General features: G+C 33.4%; 1 protein-coding gene across 7 annotated transcripts in view; it reads left to right on the top strand.

The window, feature by feature from the left end:
* spri (Src homology 2 domain-containing protein sprint) overlaps positions 1–27,377 on the top strand; it is a 239,813-nt gene that overhangs the window by 185,150 nt on the left and 27,286 nt on the right. The window contains exon 2 of one of the 7 annotated variants that reach the window (XM_076417986.1): positions 14,130–14,429. The exons of the other annotated variants lie outside the window; for them this stretch is intronic. Coding sequence (XP_076274101.1) covers positions 14,200–14,429 — 230 coding nt within the window. The 5' untranslated portion in view covers positions 14,130–14,199. The remainder of the gene's footprint in view (positions 1–14,129; positions 14,430–27,377) is intronic. 7 annotated transcript variants of the gene reach the window in all.

Genomic DNA, 27,377 nt, shown 5'->3' with positions numbered 1-27,377 from the left:
TTAAATATCACGTGACAATTCTTTTGATTCTCTTGATTTGCAGCTGGTTACAAATCAAGAGACACTTCCCAATATCGCCAGACTTTGTTTCATAAGAATGTCAATTTCTTTCTTCCTTCTTCATTCCCAGGGCCTTTAGGCGTTTGCCTGCTCTTGATGAATTCACTCTCACTAGTTTAAATTATTTTAAACCTATTTGTTGTGAGTAATCTTCAAGCAATTCTACCAATATCGACTGCTACAGTTCTTTCTTGTCTTACAAACCAAAATCAACAATTTTCAAATGTCCAATCTATATTCAACTATGTTACTTTGTTTCTTCTAGAAGATGACTGCAATTAAAATACACATTTTTTCTTGTACTAAAACGGTGAGTTCAAATTTTTCACAAAAACTCAACATATTTAATAAAATATTAATGATTGTCTTAGTTGTGTAGTTTATCATCTTAAAAGTATCAACACAACAGGACAGAAGAAACAGGATATTTTCTAAAGCAATTTCGTTTTATTTAAATAAATTAAATTGTTACAGGTTTCTGTTAGAGCGAGAACAGTTAAAATTTAACCTAGTTACCGCTAAATGGGGCATATTAATTTAATAAATTGAATAATGTTTTACCAAAAAACACCATACAAAACAAATAACATTTTACGTTAATTATTTATAAATTTTAGATAATATGCACATTTTGTATCGGTAGCTCTAATCTTAAGTATAATGGATATATAGCTTGATTTATTTTTATGTATTTGCAACCCGTCATATTATCATTTATTATAATGTTTATTTTATATTTTAAAGTCTTCTTTTTACCAAAGAGGGTTTATCTGGACTGGACCTACAGTTTAACATGGACTCTGAACCACGGTCCTCGGCATTCAGGCTACGGGCTGGCGAGTGACCAACTTAGAAATTATCCCAGAAGACATCCGGTCTTACCCAACCTGGTTACTGGCGTGACTGGGATCATTTTCCTTGTCGGATTTTACACTGTTGCCTAGGACAATCACAAATATTAAACATTAACAAACATACATTTACGGCCATGCCCCAGAAGGATTCGAACCCGCGACTATCGCAACAGTAGGTGGACCGTCTCTTTTAGCATTATTAAGTTATTTGGTGTATTTTCACTATTTTTATTGTTTGATTTGAGGAAATCTACTACCGAAGCTCGTCAAACATTTTCAGAAGCTTGTAGTGATATTAATTCATTATATCCCAATTGTCGATTTTAGTTTCAATAATGTAAAAGCGGTGATTTTGATGTCAATGATAAAAAACAGCCTGAAAGGCCAAAAAACACTCGAAGGCAATGAATTGCATGACTTATTTGGTAAAAATCCAGCTCAATCCGACCATTCTATCGGACGGCTTAGCAATTAACGCATCAACTGTTTCGAGACGTTTACAGGTAATGGAAAAGGCCCAAAAGTATCATTGTTGGCCAAAAAGAATCACTGGCGATGCAAAATGCACCTACTACAATCCCAAAGACAAAAAATCATGGGTTAGTCCAAGACGACTGCCCACATTGATACTGGAGTAAAATAGTCACAGCCATAAAGTGTTGCTATATCTGCAAAGTTGTGGTATATTACGAGCTACTAAAACTCAACGAAACTCTTACTGCAAATGTTTGCCAAAGTCAATTGGACGAATTTAATGACGAATTGTAAAAAAGATGAGAAATAGCGAGTAACACTCTTCAAATCATCCTCTTGTATGGCACGTTGCAATTTGCAGCTCGAATAGGAAATTATGCCGTGCCCAGAGTACTTACCAGACATAGTACCTTGTGATTACCACTTGTTAAGATCAATGCAGCATGACTAGGAGGACAAATGATTTTCAAGTGCTAAGGAAGTATGAAATTATATGGATTTTTCAAATAAATCCCTTTTTAAAGTGTTTTCATGATCGGAATGCAAGCAACCACCTAATATTATTGCGGTATTTCGTACGACCCAAACGTCCCGTCATAAAATTCGTTCGACTCCCATTACAAAACTAATTCCACCAAAGCTATGACTCACCCCGGTCCCTTTATACGCAACCGACTTCCCCTCATTGGCTCGCAACCTTTTCCTAATGATAGAAATTGGAGCGTTATACGACAAGCCCCTTCAGCTATAGATAAGAGACCGCCGACACGATTTTCAATAGAAAACCGCTCCACTTTGTAGGAGAGTCACCCTTCAACCCCCACGACGGGCAAATAGAATTCCCTTCCTCAAAAGATTTTTCTCTAGCCGGTAAAGCATTTCCTATCACAAACAACGGGGGTTTAGATATCTTTGTTGTGTTTTCTTAATTTTAATCCGAGATATTAACCGAAAAAGTTCAAGTGAACCAGCGAAATATTTAAGAAACGCCAATAATATTTTACAAATATCATTTTCGTGCAGATGGTATCGGAAATACGACAAGTACTCTATTGTTATTATAGATAGAGATGGGTTCTTTGTATTCTACCTGCTACAATAACTAGAAACCGACAACAAAAGTACTCTAAACGTACTGTTAAACCGTAAACTCTCTGGTGATGTCCCCAGAACAATGAATACAATGAATTGGTCACGAGCGATGACAGGTAGCAACGGAGAAAAAAATAACAGTCATAGTTTGGGCATATAAAAGACCCAGTATACCTCCATAGTTCATAAAATCATAAAACCCATTGTAATGATGCTTGAATAATGGGAAAAATTATAATAATGTTCATTAGTTTCTTCTAAAGAAACCATGTTTGATTTGAGAAATTCTACTACCGAAGCTCATCAAATATTTTCAGAAACTTAACAGGTCAATTGAAAAGTCCCCGGCCTACCATATTAAAACACGTTTTTTTTTTGGCAAAATTAGTTTTTTTTATTCAATATAATTCCCTTCAAGGGTGATACACTTGTTATATTGACCCTCCAACTTTTCGATACCATTTTTGTAGTACGATTTTTATTGTATACTGTAATGTATATTGTATATTGCTTTTATATAACTGTATTTTATTCCCTTCAAAAAGCAATATTTATTTCTTTTATTTCTTTTTATGTATTTTTTCCACAATAACAAAAGTTGCTTCACTCAAAATGCTATAATTCACAAACTAATGATCCGACAGCTGTCAAATTTATACACGCATCTTTTGGGGGTTAGAGCTAACTAAAAAACATATGGATTTAATTTTAGTAGCACCATTTATGTGTCAGGTCGGGGACTTTTCTGTTAATCTGTTATAGTGATACTGATTCATTATATTCCCATTGTCGGTTTTAGTTTAAACAATTTAAAAGTAGTGATTTTGATGTCAATGATAAAAAACAGTCTGGAAAGCCAAAAAAAACCACGAAGGCCATGAATTAGACAAAACCAGCTCCAACCCTCATTAGTTTCATTTAAAGAAATCATCTGTTACTAAATTATTAACATACATTACGTTAGAATAGAAGCAGAATAGATCAGGCTTCGGATTTTATGTAGTTCACTGGCACTTCTACTTTTACGGAGGTTGTCGAGAGAAATGCAGCCTGAAAGACGAGAAAAAGAAACAGTGATGGATATTACATTAAGAAACGATAACTCAATAAATTCCTTGAATATTAAATCACAGTCTTCATAAAATATTGAATTTATATTGAACTAAAGATGATTTCGTAACTGATCACAAAAATTCGAAATCTCAGCTATTTTAACCAAAAACTACTTGAACTGGACAACACAAAGAAGCTCTTCTGTTAGGAATTTCGAAATCAATCTCCATATAGCTCAGGAACCATCATATCCTCCAATCACGGGTTTCGAATTTCCTGGGGAAATCAAATCCCGATCGACAACCTCTTACTTTTCGCGCAGTGTTACTTGTTACCGCCTGAACCATCAGCGGGACCGTGAATCGTTGAATATTTCGAACACGAATCGAATGACGCGATAAAAAAAGACAGATTGCTGGTAACGGCGCAAAATAGCGAACAATTAACTGCGGGAATGTCGGGACGGGGCTATCTCGAGCCCAAGATCGCGGATATTCGAAGGAATGCATGCCTGTTCGTTTGATGAACCTAAGTATTAGGATAAAAACTGAGATAAGATTAGTCAGAAACAAAAGCAGAATGTTTATCGTTGGATTCGATGCTAAACCGATGACAATATACATCGAAAGATATTGTTTTATCAGCTGGTACGATGGAGGATGTTGTTTCTTGCCTTTAACTGACGCATAGTACTCAGTTTAGTTTAAATGAATTTTAAATGAAGTAACATTTCGGTCGACAAAACAAAGAAATGGAAGAGATTATAGATGTTGATCAAAGTTAATAACAGCATGCTATTAAGCATTAAAATTAACATAAGCTATGATAATTGTATGAATCCACCTCCACTTGAACAAAACCTAATGAATGGAGACATATATAAGTACGTTATTAAACATTGATAAACTTAATATATGAAGAAATGTTGAAATATTCAAAAATATACTGAAGGATATATTTCAAAAATATAGGCTTCGAAATAGTGAATTCACATCAAAATTATTAATAGCATGTTATTAAACAATTAAATTATATATAAGCTGTGATAAAGATCCGAAATAATGAACTCAGATCAAAATTATTAACAGTGTGTTACTAAGCATTGAAATATATATAAGGTGTGATAGTTTAACGTATCTACCTCCATTCCTCTACCTACCTAAAGACTTAATAAGTAGAGAAATTGACAAATATTTAAAAATATTCTTATAAGTAAATGAATTCAAATCAAATTTATTGACAGCATAGTATTAAACATTGAAATCTACACAAACTATGATAATTTCATGTATCTACATTAACCTTAACCAGAACTATTAATGGTGAAAGGTATAAATGATGTTAAATATTATTTAAGTATTATTTTTAAATTTAGTTTGGATTTATTTCAGTTCCACAGTTGATTATTAACATTTCTTTTATTTACGTTCTAAGCACAGTAATATCTGGACGTGATGGAGACTTTTCATCATACCCCTACTTCCTTTTTATTTACAATTTCGCTTTTTTCTATACCTCCCCACTTTACGAGAAAAAAATCATACTCCTGTAACATCACGTCATAATTGGTTTAAACAAACGCGAACCCCACCCTCCCTCTTTTATCCTGCATCCCGTTTGATAGTGGCAGAATTCAATTTTACGTCGGCTCGCCTCCAGATTCGGGAAATAAAATTGCCATTTCTTCTCCATATTCGTAACGATAATTGTTTCTGCGTCAGGAACAGGGCAGACGGGGACCAAACACGCGACGTTCCTGATCGAATGGCTAAACCCATCAGGAGCGAAATTGGAATTTTTATTATTCCCGAGACGTGAGTGACGCGGAGACGGGTGAGAGTCTGGAAAGTTTCCGGAAAAATGCAACGGAGGACGAACTTGGACTTTTATTGGCACTCGACTTGGTGTTCGAGTATTCTATATCCTCTTAGAATGTTCATTTTTGGACGAAATGCAAGGAAATGTGGTTTCAAAAATACTTTATGCCATTTTTCTAAAATTAATTACGTCTTACCTTAGATATGCTTGATAAAACGTGGGGCGAAAGTCTCGCTACCATTATGATTGCCTATAACTTTGCTCAAAGAAAAGATTAGCAAGTTTGGTTTTCATATAAAGTTTATTTGGTCTTTAAATTTTATTTTCGTTATGATTGAAAAATTATATCGGCTAAATGGTGACCGCGATTCGCTATGTAACTTTTGGCTCTATTTAAGGCTCTATCTGAGGCGGAATTTCTTCAATTTCGTGACGAATATTGTCTTTAAGTGTCGTGTCGACCACATGTATCAGTTATAATAGAAATAAACAAGTATTTCTTCGACCAGTGCGTTTTAGTTCTCGTGCAAATTCCTTCCACAAGTGGTAGTGAGTGTTCGGACAAACAATCGCTTCGACAGCCACACATTCCGACCGACCGACCGATCCGACGAACATTCCTACAACAGTATGATAAAATAAAAATAATAACTTAAAATTGATAAAAAATAAACGATATGTAATAAAAAGTATGAGTTATTTACTTGATTTGTTATACTTATATATCCTCTTATATTCTATATCCTCTTAGAATGTTCATTTTTGGACGAAATGCAAGAAAATGTGCTTTCAAAGATACTTTATGCCATTTTTTTAAAATTAATTACGTCTTACCTTAGATATGCTTGATAAAACGTGGGGCGAAAGTCTCGCTACCATTATGATTGCCTATAACTTTGCTCAAAGAAAATATTAGCAAGTTTGGTTTTCATATAAAGTTTATTTGGTCTTTAAATTTTATTTTCGTTATGATTGAAAAATTATATCGGCTAAATGGTGACCGCGATTCGCTATGTAACTTTTGGCTCTATTTAAGGCTCTATCTGAGGCGGAATTTCTTCAATTTCGTGACGAATATTGTCTTTAAGTGTCGTGTCGACCACATGTATCAGTTGTAATCTAAATAAACAAGTATTTCTTCGACCAGTGCGTTTTAGTTCTCGTGCAAATTCCTTCTACAAGTGGTAGTGAGTGTTCGGACAAACAATCGCTTCGACAGCCACACATTCTGACCGGCCGACCGATCCGACGAACATTCCTACAACAGTATGATAAAATACAAAATAATAACTTAAAATTGATAAAAAATAAACGATATGTAATAAAAAGTATGGCGATTCCTAGTACAATGCAGTAATATAATTCCATAATATCCATTATAGCAGGAAAAAGCAACCGCAAACGTATTCAAAATGCAGTAAACACGCTTTCACCGAAAATAAACTTCGTACGTTTGAAATATTTTCATCATTTCCCTGTACTCTCACAAAATGCCATCAAAATCGACTGAAAACTAGTCAGAAACCAATCGTATCGATTAACATTCCGCGTGCTTCGGCTTGAAAATAATTTACGGATGAGCAAAAACAATAGTAACGGTCCCCATTGATATAACGAGGCAATAGCGATGCCAATTATTTTTCAATAACAAACCGGCGTTTGCGGCCAATTTATATTCAATAATGACGCCATTTTACCGAGCCGATGGCCACGGTGCCGTCCGAACCCGCTGCTCGTTTCCAACTTTTAATTACCCGGCACTTCATCGACGGATCTTTGTTGAGACGGACTGGTCTGCGTTGGTCCAGCTGACGAACGGGATGCGTGAGTGCTGTTGGATACTTCAACTAATTGGCGGAGGGTATATATCGTAATGAAACGATCAAGTCGAATTAATTGGCGCCGGCTCTACACTCGACTTGATTACACACAATTCTCTGATGATGTTTTACGATATCCAAATCATTCATGGTCGTAATATGCGACTGATGAGTCATGGTAATAGTCCGTCCAATCAACATTAAGTGAAAATTGAGTTAAAATGCTGGGTGTACCGGAAAGATTTTTCTAACAGATGTTGTATGCAACGTTATGATTTCCCATAACAGGTCAATTGAAAAGTCCCTGGCCTGACACATAGATGGCTCTACTGAAATTAAATCCATATGTATTTTAGTTAGCCCTAACCCTCAAAAGATGCCTGTATGTTATGCGATCATTAGTTTGTGAATTATAGCATTATTACAGTGAAGCAACTTTTGCTATTGTGAAAAAATTAATAAAAAGGAATTTCGCGTGTTTATAAGTTATTGCTTTATGAGAGTAAAAACAACAGTTGAAGCAAAAACTTGGCTTTATACCGAGTTTCCGGACACTGCCCCAGGAAAATCAACCATCAACGATTGGTATGTTAAGTTTAGACGTGGTGAAATGAGCACCGAAGACGGTGAACGCAGTGGACGCCCAACAGCGGTTGTAACCGACGAAAACATTTTAAAAATCCACAAAGTGATTTTGAATTACCGTAAATTGAAATTGAATGAAATAGCAGACACTCTAAAGATATCAACTGAACGTGTCCATCATATCATTCACGAATATTTGGCTATGTGAAAGCTGTGTGCAGAGTGGGCGCCTCTCGAGCTCACTTTTGACCAAAAACAACGACGAGTTGATGATTCGGAACAGTTTTTGCGTCGACATGTGGCAATGGATGAAACATGGCTCCATCATTTCACTCCGAAGTCCAATCGACGGTCATCCGAGTGGACTGCATACGATGAACCCGCTACAAAACTTGGGAAAACACAACAGTCGGCTGGCAAGGTTATGGCATCTGTATTTTTGGATGCGCATGGAATAATTTTCATTGACAATCTTGTAAAAAGAAAGACCATCAACAGCGACTATTACATAACGTTATTTAACCATTTGAAGTACGAAATCGCCGAAAAACGGCCGTATTTAAAAAAAAGAAAGTGCTGCTTCACCAAGACAATGCACCGTTTCACAAGTCAGTGAAAACGATGGCAAAAATCCATGAATCAGGCTTTGCTTTTGGGAATTGCTTCCTCATCCACCGTATTATCCAGATCTGGCCCCCAGCGACTATTTCCTGTTCTCAGATCTCAAAAGAAGGGAAGGCTGGGAAGAAATTTTAGTCGAATGAAAAGGTGATCGCTGAAACTGAGGCATATTTTGAGGCAAAGGACAAATCGTACTACAAAAATGATATCGAAAAGTTGAAGGGTCGTTATAATCAGTGTATCACCCTTTAAGGGAATTATATTGAATAAAAAAACTAATTTTGCCAAAAAATGTCTTTTACTATGGTAGGCCGGGGACTTTTCAATTGACCTATTAAGTCAAGAATTCTTTCACAGGTTGAAGCTATTTCTGATCATTAGTGAACAAAAAAAAACATTTATAAGTATTCTCGACTCAATATGTAATAAAAAATCTCTCGATTTTAAAAGAAATGTCACACGAAATTCTGTCTTTAGACGCAAAATTTAAAATATTTGGTTGACTATTTATTCCTCCAAAAATTAATCAATATCAGCTTAAAATTGATGCATATATTTTGTTGCTTTTTTTTTGAAACAATATAAATGAATATAGAGTAAAATAGTTTTTAAAAATCGAAATAAGAACTAAGTGTTTCCTTGGCTATTTTGTTCGTCGATTTCTACTGGTGAAAACGCTTAGCATATGAACAACTGATAAACACTCTTACCTAACCTGACTCCCTGTCTCTATATAAAATAACAGTAACATATAGATGCTAATTATGAAACTCTCAAAATTCCACTCCCCATTTCCATCTTTATTATTTGTATTGAAAATATATACTACCGAAACCCGTCAAACATTTTTAGAAGTGTATGGCGGTACTTGATGTCAGTGACAAAGAAAGGCAGGGAATGTCAAAAAGGTTCGACATATAAATTACAATACTTAGACACTCATAAAGAGCTTCCAGGCTGCTTAACAGTTTGTACATTGTTGTTCAAATCGGTGCAGCATAGTACAGCTGGCAAACGTTTTTAAAATGCTGAAGAAGTGAGAAAATGGACCAGTTATTGGATTGCTGTTCAACCGACATCGAGGTATCGCCGTGATGTCAGAAGGATGGAAAAAAGTTGTAGAAAGAGATGATAAATATATATTATACCAATATCTATAGTAGTTCTATAAATACTTTTTAAAATAAAACAATGATCAAAACACATACAATCACCTAATAACGATACATAAAATAAAATCGAAAAAACAGGACCCAAATAAACTTGACTTGATTCCACTTATACAATGATATAGTAAATCAAACTCAATTTGATGGCAATGGCAAATGGATAAATATAAACATTTGTTATTGTAAACACTGGCAGAACAACATATACAGTAATAATCGGAGCCACGTTTTAAGAAAATAATCATAAAATGTGAAAATGCATAAATAATGTGTAAACGAATGTCTCGTACATGAGTAAATTCGACCGGTCTTTCTCACGACTGGTAACAAATATTTACCCGACGCCCACCAGCTGTGAATGAAGCCGAATCTAGAGCCATAATCGTGTAACGTTCTGATTACATCACTTAATCTAACATGTGGTTTCGCGCATATGTTTTTAAACAAGAATTAATTTATTTTCGCAGATAGTTGAGTTGTTTTTTTCGTCCGCTTGGATTGCCACTCATTTTTGAATGAAACACTTTCTAATTTATCGTATTGGTGTGATTATTAAATTGACACCAACATATTTTAGACAGGGAGAACTAAAACTGGTTAATAGGGTGGATGTTACGATAATTCTTGATAATTCTTTTTTGAGTTATTTACTTCATCTGTTATACTTTGCGAAAGATTTGTGAGACAATCAGTAAAATATATAAAACCTGCGATATACCTTTATAACATTGGTTTAAACAAAAATACATTACATAAAATTCTAATATTCCCTGTAAAATTTGTTGATTTATTACTTCTTGATATTTTTATTTGAATCGGATAATTTAAGAACATTTAAAACAAAAATATTTGTTAATATTTGAAATTTTAAACGATTTTAATAGTTCTTTATAATTTTGGTTTAAACAAAAATACACTATAGAAATACTAACGACTGTGTAAAATTTTATTCCGTGATACCATTTTTATTATTTAAATCAAAATATCTTAGTGAATACAGAATGGAAACATTCGAAAACTTGGGTTTAAACGACAATACATTGTCAAAAATTGTAATTATTATTCTTTGAATCATAATACAACTTCGGTTAATCAAAGTGATCCAGTTTCAGCCAAATGGGAAGGATGGTGAAGGAGCCAATGGTTTTTTTAATACTATTTTTATTGTATCTTTTTTTAGTTATTTACTTGATCCGTTATACTCTGTGAAAGATTTATTAGATAAGAGTCGGTTAAAATATATAATACTCTCGACATACTTTATAGCATTGGTTTTAACAAAAATACACTACATAAAATCTTATTGCTCTATGTTACATTTGATGCTCAATGAGTATAATTTTACTAGCTCTTTATGTAACTTCGGTTAAGAGCAGTGATCTAGTTGCAACCAATTGGGAAATATGGTGAAGGAGCCATTTTAAAAATATTTGGTTAATCGGCATTTTACTGTACCTTTTTTGAGTTATTTACTTGATCTGTTATGCTCTGCGAAAGTTTTTACGCAGAAATCCCACCGAAACCTGCATACGTACACCCGAATGACCCTAAATCTCACTCCGACCAATCGTCGGAGCCATATCTTTTTTGGTAGGACGAGTTTTTGTTCTTGTATTTTTTGCCCGATGAACAAAACTGCCTGTTATTTTGCCCGAGTCGCCGACGTCGCCTATTTTGGAAGAGATTAACATGCCCGACATCGATCTCGGCATCTACAACGTTCGATAAGTCGTCTCGTAAGGTATGCAGCGAAAGTATCGTTATTTAATGCCCGAAACGGTGGTCTTCGTAAAAGGAGAGGTCGGATAATACCGTTGCTTCGATCGAGATCGAGAGGATATCGATGTGATTGTGACTGATGGACGGTTCGATGTTGAAATATTAGTATTATTATGTAGGGTTATTTATTTTCAAGCCCTAAAAAGGGCCTAAATAAATAAAAATTGTACCATATAATAATATCTAACATTTTAAATAAATCAAAACAGGGATCAAAATAAATGATATAACAACTACATACACAATAAATGCCAAAATAAAGAAAGCAAACAAGCATGCGAGATATTGATGTCGAAGTGGTCGGGTGATAGTTCTGAGAACATAATTAAAATGACATGGGTAAAATTAAAAATATACTTGAAATATAACAGGGTTCGATTATTACGATAGACACTTCTAGTGCTCCAGCTATGATGAACGTGCAATGCGTACTAGGGAAAAAGCCAAAGGCCGCTAGATACGCTGTCAGCAAGAGCCAGCAGATACCAGTTTCGGTGGCATTTATGTATGCTTAAAGTTATCCTTAGATCATAACTACACATCAGCACAGTATTACAAGTTTAAGACGTCTAGAAAATCTTTTTTTTTTAATATTTACAAAATGCAATCCTTTAATAATATACCCTTAGGCATAGTAAGCATCAACAATCACATATCACTCTAAAAAGCAGAAAAAAAGCGATAAAACATGTTTCTAAAAATATTTATTTCAGTCATACGATACGACAGAGGGCCTATTACATTACTTAACTTAATATCGATAATAGGACATTCCTCGAACGTTTTGTCTTCCTATATGGGGACCCATTTATCAACAACCACCCGTATCATTCCAAAAATAAGGACGTCGCAGTGTCATTGACCTCGCGCACTAGCGGCTCGTTCTTCTCCTCCGTCTCCGGCAAAAACCCCAATAGCTCTAATCCCGGAGCTTCGTTTTGTGGGCGTATCTGATCGTGAATTTGCATTCGAGACCATCGCGACTTCGATACCAGAGATTTCCCACTCTCTCTCCCCTGTCGTCGCTTCACTTGTGACGGAAACTAGGTCGAAATAGAGTCACAGATAAAATTTAGTGCTGGAGACTGATTAGATGTCAATAAAAACACTATCATCATAAGTCTTCATGCATTGCTTGTAATATACGTTCATTTTTATACTCTATATTTATTACCATTGCCATTGATCCATTTCGCAATTTTATAGAGTGTTTCATAAGTCGTTATCCCGTAGCCGTTGTAATCTGTGAAGCTCTTCGAATGGATAGAGGATAATATATATCTAAAGGGGTTGAATTTATGGGATATTGTTGAGAGAATAATCTGAGAAGTCAAGTAATATTGATAAACCGAAATGCTGATGATATGTGACGAAAACAAAGCTATATTGTCAAGTGGAATTTTATTATTAAATAATTCAAACTTAATTATAACTTATAAACTTGATATTTTATCTGATACATTTTAAAAAGATGTTCAAGTGCTCACTCATACTCAAAGCGTTTTCATCTATTTAAACACTTTCCAATAGTTTTAGTTTAAACATTAATTACATTAATGAAAACTATCAATATTTATGAGTCAGAGTCAGTAAATAGATTTAAACTTGCTATATACTATAACATTGGTTTAAACAACAATACATTGCTAAACACCTATACAAAATTTGATGTGTTAATACATGTTGTCGTTGTTATTCATTGAACCTCTCATTATATAGAACGAAAATACATAAAAATATCTTAGATTTTAAACGACTTAAGAGTTTAAACAGAGATACACTGCAAAAAATCATAATATTTTTATAAAATTAGATGGTTTACATAATATAATTATTATTTTTTGAATCATAATTGCTAACAAGATGTTAAATAAATATATTTAAAAATATATAAGATTTTAAATAGTTCTGCTAGCTGTCTGTAGATCATATTAAATCTGAAGAACTTTATAAAACTCAATGTTTAGTCAACTGATATAATTATTATTTTATAAATCATAATAGTAACATGAATATATTATAAAAATATTTGTAATTTTAAACGCTTTTTAAGATATAAAACGTTTTATAATTTTGGTTTAATCAGAGATACACAACACAAAGTACCTAATAAAATTGTATGTTAATTTATCTGGTGTAATATTATTTTATAAATAAGCCTTTAGGTGACCGTTGATTTATTTATAACTACGGTTTAAACATAAATACATTACAGAAAATATTAGGACCTGAAAAGATTATTAACTATATTTTGGTTTAATCAAAAATACATGATACAATATCTAAAATTACGTGCCAGCTGTATGATGTAATTCTTATTATTTGAGTCGGAATAATTTTTTTAGGAAATTTTATGATTTTTCTTTACAACTTGGGTTTAAACAGAAATACATCGCACAAAATCTCAAAAACTATCTAAAAATGATTGTTTAATTAACTGATTTAATAGTTATTTATTGATTCAAAATAACTTAGGAAACTGTTAAGCCATACTAATATGCAGAAAGAAGCTGTGAAAAAATATTATCATGATTTTAATTAAATTTACAAGATTGCGCGATCAAAAGTAAAAGGAAACTCGAAGTACCACTAACAATTACCTCTTTTTGTAAGAGTCTTGATATTTAATCTAATTTTACGAAATGTCGAATTCCTGCTATAATATCGTATAGATTGCAGGAACTTACGTAACAGTTGACGCGATCGCAAACGAAAGGTACTTTAATTAACTCGTAATGGCCAATAAACCACTGATTCATCTCGGTACCCACTTTACGATCGTTATTGTTGTTTTCTTTCCACAGCGGAGGGTTCCTGCGCGGACACGGGCAGTACTGCTGGTGGTAAAATGTCCTCGCGCCCCTTGTAATCGTCATGTTACCGGAAACGTTACCGTCACGTTTGGACAACGATCTCCGGAGTCCCAACAATAACACCCAGTTACCGAGAACCAGAGCCAGTTTGTGCCTGTCGCCGACCAGCACAGATGGCGCCGCGTTCGCCGTCGACCACAAACGCAGGAGCTGGTGCGGTACGCCATCTGGCGGTGGTCCCACGCCTCCTTTTCTGAGGCGTTACGGCGAATTGGGTCATTTTAAGCCACGGTAAGGCCAACATTTGCAGTTCGACCAAATGGTTGGTTATAAATAGCGTTGAGAACTATCGACTGATAACACTGCAAACAGTTGAAACAGTCGATAGTCAAAGATCTAGCTACTGAAATTAGTAATTACTATTTGTAAATGCACGATTCGACTGTTTTTTTTTTTTCAATTCATGATGTCAGAATTTACGAACCCTTTCCTGTATAAATTGTGAAAGAAAAAAGGACGGAGATAATTGCTTGAAGCAGTTAATTTTATATATGCTTATATTTTCCAACGGTAGTACAAGCCAGACGGAGATGTACATATTCCTTCACATATTAACTTTAAAAAAGAAGAGGAAAGAAATAATTACTGAATACTATTAACATGCAATTAATTTTATTTTAAAGGAAGTAGATTTACTTTTATATTTGAATGTGCTGTGGACCTGTAAAAAGGAATGGAATTTTTATTTTAATTGCTATTGTTAAATAATATGCTATAATAAATATAGGCAATACAATAGAACTTAAATAAAACCTAAAAACTAAAGATGTCCAATAATTGTAAATACTAAATAAAAATTAAACACATACTTATTCATAGCAAAAAAATTAATCCATGACATAATTTAAAATGATCGCACAATAACTACTAGAGCTTTATTAAATAAAGTAAATGCTTTTATTATTTTTGAACGGAAATATTTTTTAAGAAAAATTGAGGGAGTAATCGAAATATTACCTATTATTACTATAAAAACAGTCAAAAGTATTTTACTATTTATCATTCACATTTTCAATCTTTTTACCTAATTACATTAACAATCTTGAAAAATATCGTTCCAAAATGCTGATATTGTTATATAAAATATATTATTATTTACAAGCAAAATACCGAAAAAATTATAAAACTATATATAATACATATAAATCTATGTAAGCATAAATTGGGTACATTTTTGTCAAGGTCACCAGAACGTTAAAAATCAGTGGAATGAAATAATAGAACCAAAAATAGTAACTAAAAGTACACGACTGAAACAGTCGATAGTAAATAGTAACCAGTAAATCAGTCGAACCGAAAATAACGACTGAAAACAGTCGTCTGAAACAGTCACTCGTAAAAAGTAGTATAATCACTCGAACCAAAAATAGTGACTGAAACAGTCGATAGTAAAAAGTAGTCAATTACTAAACAGTCGATAGTCCTTTTTATTCGATAATTCCTAACTCTAGTTATAAATAACTTATTTCCAATGTCCCACCAAAAATTTCTGTTGGAAATGATTTTATAAAAACTGTAGACTGTAGTAATTATGATGGTTTTTTTCATATTTACATATTTATCAATACGCAGTGCGTAACGCTTCTTATGGAAAATGATGACCTGGGTTTTCATCTAGCATGATGTTATAGCATCTTCTGAGTACCACTTATTTGGATATATGCAACATAGCTTGACTAGCAGACCGTTTTAAATAATTTCCACGAAATAATGATCAGAATATATGCAAGCACCTAATAATAATATTTCACAAAAGTACCAGAATTATCTAAATCAGACAGTTTTTACCATCTGGGGTGGGAAAATATTATACATATATACATTATCAACATATTATATTAGATAATTTTCAGCATAAACCAAATTAAGCATAATTGGTTTCGAATGAATTGGTATAGTAATTTCTATGGTTGAGTTTCCCTCACCCTGTACACACCACGTCGATAACGGTTTACTTCCATCGCGATAGGAAGAACAGCTGTGCTTTTTTAAATATTTGTACTTATATTACTGGCACAGGTGTTCAGGTTCTATATATGTTGCAGGGTAGTGTTCGATATTGGGATTTTACGCACCAACGTAAACAAACCCGCATTTATAGTGGATCTTCCTAGTACTCCAATAAAATGTTTGTTGTACGTTATATTACAACCTGTTCTTCATATTAAATATACTGCGTAGGACATAAAAACGAAAAGTAAAGGTGCTTATACCACTTTAATGCCAAATTACGTAATGGAATTGTTTTACTATCAATCAAAATGATTCTGGAGATATAAGGTGGATATATGTAGGATAATTTTGAATCTTTCCCTTATAACTCCAATTTTGTATATATTTTATCCGAATTTTATACCCATTTACATTTTTTACGACCTACTGCACTTAATTTCAATTAGTCATAATAAAGTCATAAGCTACAAGACAGATTTTATTTAAAAAATCTGAATTTTTGGAACGTTTTCGGATAACAGTGGTTTAAGCACAAATACATTCCGCGAAATACGTAATTATGTGTAAAATATGAGTCTAATTACGTGTTGTAATTCATTTTTGATAACTCAGAACGATTTTCAAGATAGATGTACTTAAATATAGCGGGGGTATTCCACCATTTTGAGATTTTTATTTCTAACTCTGGTTTAAACAGAAATACATTGGGGGAAGTGTTAATGTGAAGCAATTATTTTTAATATTATGCAGAAAAACGTTAATGAACATCCGTAGATCTAATCAACAGTATTTAAAAATTGAGAATTTCGTGGTTTAAACACAAATACATTACCCGAAATAACCAACTATGTATAAACTGTGAACCTTACGTGTCGTAAGTAAAGTTTGATACCTCAGGACGATTTTCAACATAGATATACACATTATATCACATATATTTCACCGCATTGAGACTTTTATTTCTAACACTGGTTTAAATAGAAATACATTGCGGAAAGTGTTAATGTGAAGCAATTATTTTAATAGTATGCAGAAAAACGTTAATGAACATCCGTAGATCTAATCAACAGTATTTAAAAATTGAGAATTTCGTGGTTTAAACACAAATACATTACCCGAAATAACCAACTATGTATAAACTGTGAACCTTACGTGCCGTAATTAAAGTTTGATACCTCAGGACGATTTTCAACATAGAATATACACATTATATCACTTATATTTCACCGCATTGAGACTTTTATTTCTAACGCTGGTTTAAATAGAAATACATTGCGGAAAGTATTAATGTGAAACAATTATTTTTAATATTATTCAGTGTAGCGGTAATTACAATCCGTAGATCTAAACAATGGTATTTAAAAGTCGAGAATTTTCACCCTGGTCATATTAAAATTCCTCTTTATTAAAAAAAAGTCCCGCGTTCACGTCTGTGCCGCATTGTCGACACTAATCTGCCCATTCACCACCAACACCACATCTAACTCTTTCACTAGAATGCGTGGGCATCGACCCTGTTTATATCATCACAAAAACAATGCCCATTGTTACGGGAGAAAAGAATCCACATCGCCGGCGAGAGCTCCTTGGGCGGCGTTTGTCTCCGCGAGCAAGGACGCCAAAAAAGACGAGCGCTGATTTATACGTCGTCTAATGGTGGCCATTTTTATCGCTCGCGAGCGGCAGCGGCATTTCTCCAGTCCTAAGGCCAATTTGTTATTGCGTAACGACAACGAACGAAGAGAAAGACGGATAACAAAAAGAGAGAAATTGCCCCCGGTCGTAAATATGAGAATTTTTAATTTGTCCTGGTGGTTAATGATGGAGGGGGTTATCATTTATTTTTCTGTTAGAATACCACGGAACACGGCCTGAAATTGTATTAATAATGTGCGGTGTATTAATCTTGGGACAACGGCGGTTTTTAGAGAGAATGTTACACTGTCCTGATATGGTTTTTGAGAAATGTCTCAATTAGACATTTTTTGTCTACCAAAGGTTATTTATTTTAATGTCATATGAGATATTAATGCAATTACTTCATGATCATGAATAACGTCATTTATTCAGAATTTCCTTTTATTTTACTCAAAAATAAATATGTATATTATCGGGCACCCTGTATATATATTTCCAGTTACTAGTAAATTATAAGCAATAATATTCAAAAAGCAATATGGTATAGTTTTTTCCTGTTACCCAAAATTTTGGTATTTATAGCAAACAATTTCTGATAAAGATTCTTACAGAAAACTTACAGATCTTACAGGGAAAATTTACATTTATAACAAATCTAATATTGAGTACATTGATCTATTTGTTTTTATGGTTTCCTAAGAATTCCATAATGTATAACAAACACTATATTCTTCTATAAAGAATATTCTTACAGAAAATGTAGTGGTTCGAATTTTTTTGTAGTTGTCTGAGATTTTATGTTATCTATATCTTTATTGATGATTTCGTAATAACTCGAAAAGTTTGGCAAACAATATTTTCAGTTGTGATACTAATAATACTTTTACTTTTACAGAAAATTTAATTATTACATAAAAATAGAAATTTATTGTCGGTCACTCTGTATGTAGATTTCCAGTTATTAGTAAATTGTTTACTAATATAAGGAATAATATTCAAAAAACAGACTAGTATATGTCTCTTTTGGGGTGATAAAGGTTCTTACAGAAAATGTATAGACCTTACAGGAAAACCTCCGTATTTGGTTAAATTTTCGTACTGAGTATATTGATGTATATGTTTTTGATGATTTCCTAATAATTCGAGAGTTATGGCAAACAAAATTTCACTTGTGATAAATACTCTTACAGAAATAATAATAATTACATAATAATAGAAGTTTATTGTCGGTCACCCTGTATGTAGATTTCCAATTATTAGTAAATGGTGTCAAGAATAATATTTAAAGAGCACACTAGTCTATTTATTTTAATTATTACCCAAAGCTTTGGGATGATGAATATCCTTACAGAAAATGTACAGATCTTACAGTAATACAAGCTCTCATATATCATTTAAAATAAAACTTTTTTTTTATGAAAAATTGCGTTATTGTATATTCGTATATATATGAAATTTTCTGTTGAGTAGTACATTTAATGGTATTTTTTATTACTTTCTAAAAGTTTGAGAGTTATAACATGCATTTTCTGATAAATGTTCTTACAGGAAATAGTAATACGTTCGAAATACCCAATTTTTAATATACGTAGTCATATACTCTCCAGGTTTATGTAGAATTTTATGCTGATTAGAATGGCTTGTTTGTTGTTATGCTTCCCCAAAAGTTTGAGATTTATGGAGAATAATATTTTCACTTTCTGATAAGTGCTTTTACAGGAAATTTATACCCTACGTAAAAACACATCATACTTTTAATACTTTAAAATCTAACAATTTTTTTATTTTGTGTCTTTTATTTTTTTAAATAATTTGTAGGTATATGTTAGCCCATTATATTTCTTAAATCTTTTTATATCTTGAGTTAATGAAGCTTGATCACTTTCAGCCCTGATATCCACATTATCACCTCCCTAATCATCGTTGCGGTTGCCAGCGTTTACCGCCTCATTAACCGTCGTTTTCGTTCTTTCTTCTACTTTGACAAATGAAGGCCTTGATCGATTACGAACAGCTATCTGGCTAAATATTATCGATCGTTGCCGAAATGTGTTATAATGGGTCAGAGAAAAAAAACTGGAATCGTCAACGATAAATGGTAGGGACGTGTTCGAGATAGATTGGAGGGTTGAGAATATAGGACGTGGGGTTCCGGGGAGGAAAAACGTTTCGCGCTCTACGAAGATGCGGAAAAATCAATAAGAGAAGTAAATATTTGATATGATTCATCTTAGGATCGCAATTAAGGTGGAACCGATAGAGAGAAGACGATAAAAATGCTATTGCAATATCTCGAATATCAGTTCTAGTTCGTAAAATAATGACGTAACATTTCATTTATACGAGGGTCACTATTTATATTCCTGAATAGGAAAAAAAACAAATAGTTAAGCTGCGAATATATTTTTATTGTTTTTCAAATTACTCGCCACGATGATCGACATAATTTTGCATATGGTTAAACCAATTTTCAAAGTATTTATTCCATTCCTAATGAGGTATCTTTAAAACATGATTTTTGAACACTTCAATAGCTTCTTCGGCTGATGAAAATCGTTGACCACGCAGAGTATTCTTCACGGATGGGAACAAAAAGAAGTCATTGGGTGCCAGATCAGGGCTGTACAACGGATTCGATGTTTTCGATGTTTTGGGTGCTCAAATAGTCTCTTGTTGTCATAATGAAGAACAATCCGGCGTCTCTTTTTTATTTTCCTTATTTCACCGAAGACTTCTAGCAAACAAATGGTTGTGTACCTCACAGTAGGTGACATGTCGATCTTGGTTAATCATTTCGCACACAGCATCTATGTTTTCTGGCACAACAGCCGATTTTGGACGACCTTCACGAAACTTGTCGGACGGCGAACTGCGATCATGATTGAATTCACGGTTTGGGTTTTGGTTTTTGGTTTTTGAAGGAGCTTCATCGCCAAAAGTCAAATTAAGTTGATTGATGCACTCTTGTTGTAAAAATCCACGTCGAAAATCGTAAAAAATCATCGCACGAAAATGTTCACGATTCAGTTCCATCTTTTGCCGAGACGAAACTAAATATAAAATAAAGAAATAGCGTCTGTGCGGCAAAATGTTCTGAGTACGTATATCGTCAAAAATGCCAAACTTTACGATGGAACCATCAGATGGACTCACATGACAACCATGTTGCCAGTTCCCGAAATATAAATAGTGACCCTCGTATTTTAACAGGCAATTACTAGTTTAAATATAGATCTTGAAGAAATGGTGAAGGTTTAAAAATGTACATTGTTGCCGGTTGTAATGTTTTATCTGCAATTTTTGATACAGAAAATGTTATTTATAGATTGTAAAGTCCCGTTATTCTTGTGTTCGTAAGGTATATACAAGAGTTTTTTTATTAATCTCCTAGAGCGTCAACAATCTGCCCGTGGGCAATAAGTATTATTATATAATTTCAGTTATATAATATAACTATCCTGGCATGTAGAAGATCACTTCAGTAAGTGATCTACCATACAACTTATAATCTAAATTTTATTCTAGATACTATTCTAAGTTATTTTAAAGTATTTCCTAACTTATTCTAAACTATTATATATTCTATTCTAAACACTATGTGTCTATAATCAGTTCGTATGGTAGTTTGCGTTTGAGCCTACGCACTTCACTGTCATCACGCACATTTAACTGTTTGTCGAGTGGATTGGGATGCACTAATATTCTTTCAGAGTACTTCGTACTAACACTCCGAATCACACTCGTTATGGGTTCTATGGGGATATCGCGCTGAATCAGTTTGTTGGACACTTAATATGGGGCATCGACGATGACTCTGGAGGATATCTATGTTAGATTTGCTAGTAGTACTCCACAGTTTAATACCGTAGGTCCAAATGGGCCAAAGTATTGACTTATACAGCAAAACCTTGTTATCTAATGATAATTTAGATTTACACCCTATCAGCCAATACATTTGGTTTAGTTTAACTTCAAGCTGTTTGCGTTTTGTCACTAGAATTATGCTTGCTTAAATAATCACGACTCGTGTCTTGAACTTGAAACAAAGATCTCGAAGAAATGGTGAAGTATCTTTAAAGTGCGTTGTTGCCAGTTGTACTTTTTTTCTGTAATCTCAATACAACAATAAAAAACTTAAGAGTAATTTATTCATTTATGTTCCTGGTTACTACAGGAACGTTTCGTTTCGTTTTTATCGTTTTTAACTTGCCCCTAAGCTACCGACAATTTTCCATGTCAAATTGGTTTCCATTATTTCATTTTTTAAATACGGAGGGCCTCTCTCCTGTTCTGGACAGACGGCCAAATCGGATTATACGAAGGCAGTTTTACGCTTTGTCCGATTTGATTATACACAATGAGATTTTTTTCGCTCGGTGGTGGAGAATCGTCGATTTTCCGAAAAGCATTTTTGTTTTACTAATAAATATTCATAAACCCTTCACTATTTTATCTTCTAATGAGACCACTATTTGTATAGTCTGGCAAAATTTAAAATTCTTGTATAAATGAGGGGGAGAAAAACGTCGGAGAACTATTCGCGCTTTTAACAACTTTTACAGACGTGAATCTGGAATAAACTCGTTTGAATTTCCTTCGTTGGCCACTTAAGCAGGACGTGATACAAATCGTAATATCCCGAAGGAGATTTTTAAAGGGAAAGAAAGGAATAAAAGTAACCCTGTCGTTTAAATAACCCCGCCGAAGTCTGGAATCTGTCCGAGACGGTGAAATAACCTTCTCTCCCATCTATCTTGGAGCTCGACAAAAACTCACGATCTCGGAAAGTCGTCTTTATTTAAAAGTCTACAGTCTCAAGACTGTCTAGAAGGAATATATGTACGTTATGCCGCAAAAGTATAAGGAACACAAAACGTTTATTATTAGGTGATTGCCTTCCTGTATTCTAATCATGTTTTTACTTTAAAAATGTATTTATTATTATTGGGAGAAGTTACGAAAATATATAATATTCAAAATATTTTCCATCATTTTCTACAAATAGTTCTCACATTTCTGGAAACATTGTGTTCCTGGTAAACTGTGTGCTAGCTATGTGAATATCTATCTATTGGATACATTGGCTGGGGCATTTGTCATGTCAAAAGGATGACTTGATAAATAAGCCATTAAATATAAAAAATAACGTATAGTATTAAAAAGTATAAACATGTAGTACCAGGATGTATCACCAAAATCTATTCTCAAGTTGAATTACGAAAATCAACACTATAAAAAACTAATCAAAACAAATAGAAATAGAAATAAAAATTCCCAGAAAACTAAACTCCACCGCTTGTCCACACTTTACTTGATCTAGAAAATAAGCAAGCAACTAATAGTACCACAGGAAGTCAAGAGTACCACAAAAATCTGAAAAGAAGGGAAAGGGAACCGTGCTCCTCACTCCTGACTTATTTAATCTCAGATGAGCAGGTGTTTTCAACAACTTACTAGCCGAAGTATTCCTCTGCTCGATGTTTGAACACAAGAAAAGACACTATATTACTACTGTTAACGATGATAATTACAGATTCATGATCAATTTTATCTTACATTTGCATACAATTTGCAACTATATACTACAAGATTAATAGATGCTGATAATAGATTATCTGAATCAATAGATTCATTGAAATAAGAACTTGGTAACAAGATTATTTTCAACAAATGGCCTTGTCAACTTGTCCAGATTATTTCTATCAAGAATATATAAAGATAATGGTTAGGAATAAATTAGACACACTCTTAACACTTTCGAAACTAACACAAATCAAATTAGTAGTACTATGAGACCAATAGAATATTTTTAACAAAAAAAATGAACCGACTTGACAAAAAATAAATAAGGAACTCACTAAAAATTAAAAATGAATTTATCAAACTTGGACTTGTAACACAAAAAAAAACGTTTTAAAGTAAAATATGTACGTAATAATCGTTGTAGTAATAAAATACACAAAAACCTTATTTAATCTATCTACTACACGTATTTTTATATTCTACTATATACATACAATTTAGCTTAATACCTACCTAAACCTATTTATCTATTTACAATGTTACTTTAACTACTACCAACTGATCAGTTTGATGTCGGTTCACTTTTTTCGTTAAAAATATTTTATTTTTCTCTTTTTAGTGTTAGATATTTGCTCAATACATTACGCTGTTATTTTATTTAGTACTACAATGGGTAGGCCAAGTAAAGGTGCAGCCCGTATGAGGAAAAATAGGAATAAAAAATAATGATTGAAAATAAGGAACCCTTCAAGCCACGGGTCCGCTACCTAGGTGGTTTGACAAATGTTCTAACCAAACTAGACGAAAAGTCGTTGCCCCCGCTGGTAATCGAACCCGCGACCTCCGCCTGTGATCTGAACCACTACACCGTAGAAGCAATTGCCCGCAATATTTCCACGGCTTCTCATGTGATATGGTTAGTGTTTAACGAAAGCAAAGGCTTTTGCATTGAACGACTTCCAATCTTCCGTCACATCAGTTCAGGAATAACATTATACACAAACATCTGATTATTTTAGATGTAAAAATGTTTAATATGTGAAAATTTTGTACGTGCTTCTGAAATTTGAGGTTTTCCGCGGATTTCCCACATCCCCCCCCCCCCCCCTCGGAAGTAGACTCTTTCGAATAAAAAAAGAATTGTGTAGATCCGTCCATAATTGACGAAGATACCTCGGAAGTAGACTCTTTCGAATAAAAAAAGAATTGTGTAGATCCGTCCATAATTGACGAAGATATCAGCGAACATAGAACCTCCTCCTTTGAAGTCGGTTAAAAAGAGATCTGAAGAAGCATGTTACTATATATTTAACATGATTGATACAAATACTTCTCCAGTTAGCAAGGAAACAACTAAATTGTGTTTGCTTTTTTTTGGTACAAAATCGTTTCAATTGGTCGATAAATAGAGATAGAATGAACAAGAAGTCATTTTGTCATGCTAGTCAGAACTGAAGGTTCAAGTTAACCAACTTACTTAAAAGGAACAACTTTTCGAAGGTTGAAAAAGATTATTATGGATTAATTTTTGGACATCATTAATTATTCTTATGATACCTAGAAAAGATCAAATCCTGTTAGGACTGTCATAACGTTGGTGATTCACGGTATTTTCATGTGATTTGATGTGATCATGCCTGTTCAACTTCAGTACCTGGAATGGTTGTTGGTCAAATCAAATTCATAAATAGTCCAGCTATATTTATCTACAAACCTAATTGAAACGATGCCATTTCATTAAAAAATGTTATTGATATAAAAACATCTCCATCATAATTAAAAACCAAAACTATAAAATAAATAACTAAACCCATTTGGACTAAAAGCTTTTTCAGAATATTCGAAAACATCTTCAGCCAAGATTCCCTCGAAAAGAGAATATTGCATTCATTCAATAATTCATGTCGGATTTTAATTTTAAATTTCCCCTTTCGAAAAAAAAACAAGCCCTTCCACCCCTTTTCAGCATGTTAACATGCCTGTTCCGAATAGAAAAAAGGAAAGTAAGCCTGTCCGTGCTGAATACAGATCGAGATAAACATAATATAACACGTGTTGAAATTAATTCATATCGCATGAAAGTGTTTAGTTCTTATTAGTAATTATTCTACCCAATTTTAATGGGTTAGAGTCGTATTATATAGCCTTCGCAGTTCTCCATTGCAGTTTGGGTGTCCTGTTTGAAGTTAGTTAATGATATCTCCCTTCCTGAAGTCGGGAGACTCACTAATTATCTAGCTCGTGATGTAATATAACTCCCCGTGCCTTCTACACCCTTTTAGGAGATTTGAAAGGGTTGCGGTCCTGACATTTTAAATAGTTCTAAACTCGCACAAATCTCAAACAGCGACGAACAAAATTTGTAGGGTTGTGAACTAATTTTTTGGGGTTTTCTGGTATATTCAAGTACACATAAAATATCATTCTTTTTTTTGATGAGAGATGATTTTAATGTTTCAACTAACTGACTGTAATATGCATTGTATCCACCATATTTGGCTACAGTTGATTTATAGCTATTAATTTGTATATAAGTAGAAACTGTGACTTGAAAATATGCTTAGTCACCAACATTATGACAGTCCTAACAGTATTAGAACTTTTCTTGGTCTCATAAGAATAATTAATGATCTCCAAAAAGTAATAATATAATTTTGTGACATATACACGAAATTAAATTATGAAAACAAATCAAATTTGTTGCTCGACACCGACTCCTAACTGATTAGTTGGTAGTAGTTAAAATAATATTGTAAATAGATAAGTTTGATTAATTTTTACTTTTTAGGGAGTTCCTTATTTATTTTTTGAACTCCTTATTATCAATTATGATAAATATATAGTAAGGCAGGAATAAACGCACTTCTTCAGATCTATTTTTTGTTATTGTTTTTGGGGTATCAAATGAAATATGATTTGGATGTAGATGTGCCACTAAATTATTTTATTAATTAAGTTATTCTTGTGTTCATTTGAAAGAAATCTAATATAGATATGATCCAAACTCACCAAAACAGAGTTATTAATAATACAGCATAGTTAATGTCTAGCGGTATATTAGAAATGAAGACATTCGAAAAGACCTGAGGGTATCAACCAAGTTTGCCAATACCGATTCATCGAATTCCCCGATAATGCAAATCAAGTCGGGGAGAAAAATTTGTCACAAAAAGTTCCCCAAAAATTCCGCTCAGAATTATTTTGAGAGATAAAACAAGTGTCAGCTATTTAAATATGTTTTTTTTTGTATTTTCATAACATGGCACAAAGTATAATGCTATGAATTATAACTTTACAGTTTTTTCCATATATTTCTCCTAAACATTTTACTTTACCCCAGTAGCATTAACCATCAGTGTTATCTTCATGCAATTGAAGCTCATATTGATCAAAATCAAACCTAGCATAAGCTCGCTAGTCACCATCGATTTTTCGCGCTGTCACAGATATTTGTAGCTGTTGAGCTTCTCGTGGATTGACAGCGGATATAAAATCAACATGAAATTCCCCACATGTTAGGGAAATCACCACAAGTTGGCAACACTGAAATCTTCTAAGGACTAAGGAAAATTTATTTGTTGTAATATGTTTGTCACTTGCTTTTTACATAAAAAAATCACACTATAACACATATACCATATAATATAATGGACAAATAGTCGAATGTACACCCTCCTTGTAATTTACGCCAACTAAACCATAAAGGGACGAAAATAAAATGAGACCCTCACGAAAGGATGACATAAAAAATTCAACTAAACTTCGATAAAACGCTGTCCGAACTAAGTTCGGTTAAATATTCACGAACCGGCCGGGGCCCCTCTTCGAGCCGAAGAGCTTTGCCCGGACGGGGACCCACCCGTCAGGTAGCGAGGACTTGAATGGCTCACGTCCAAAGAAAATCCATAGGAGCTCGGTTAAAAATCGGATCCAGGTCTAATCTTGAATATTTTAGAGGTCTTTTTCGTCTGGACAATTCTCCGAAGGGTTTATAGTCGGGAAATGAAGTAAGTCGTAAATAATAAGGGTCTTGTTATTCGAAAATTACGGTGGGAAAAGGAATAA

This window comes from Rhynchophorus ferrugineus, unplaced genomic scaffold, assembly GCF_030347505.1.
Source record: "Rhynchophorus ferrugineus isolate W39M unplaced genomic scaffold, kcgeb_rfMv2 rfM11, whole genome shotgun sequence".
Taxonomy (NCBI): Eukaryota; Metazoa; Arthropoda; class Insecta; order Coleoptera; family Curculionidae; genus Rhynchophorus; species Rhynchophorus ferrugineus.
The sequence above is the reverse complement of the archived record's forward strand: the minus strand, read 5'-3'. Positions and strand labels throughout refer to the sequence as shown.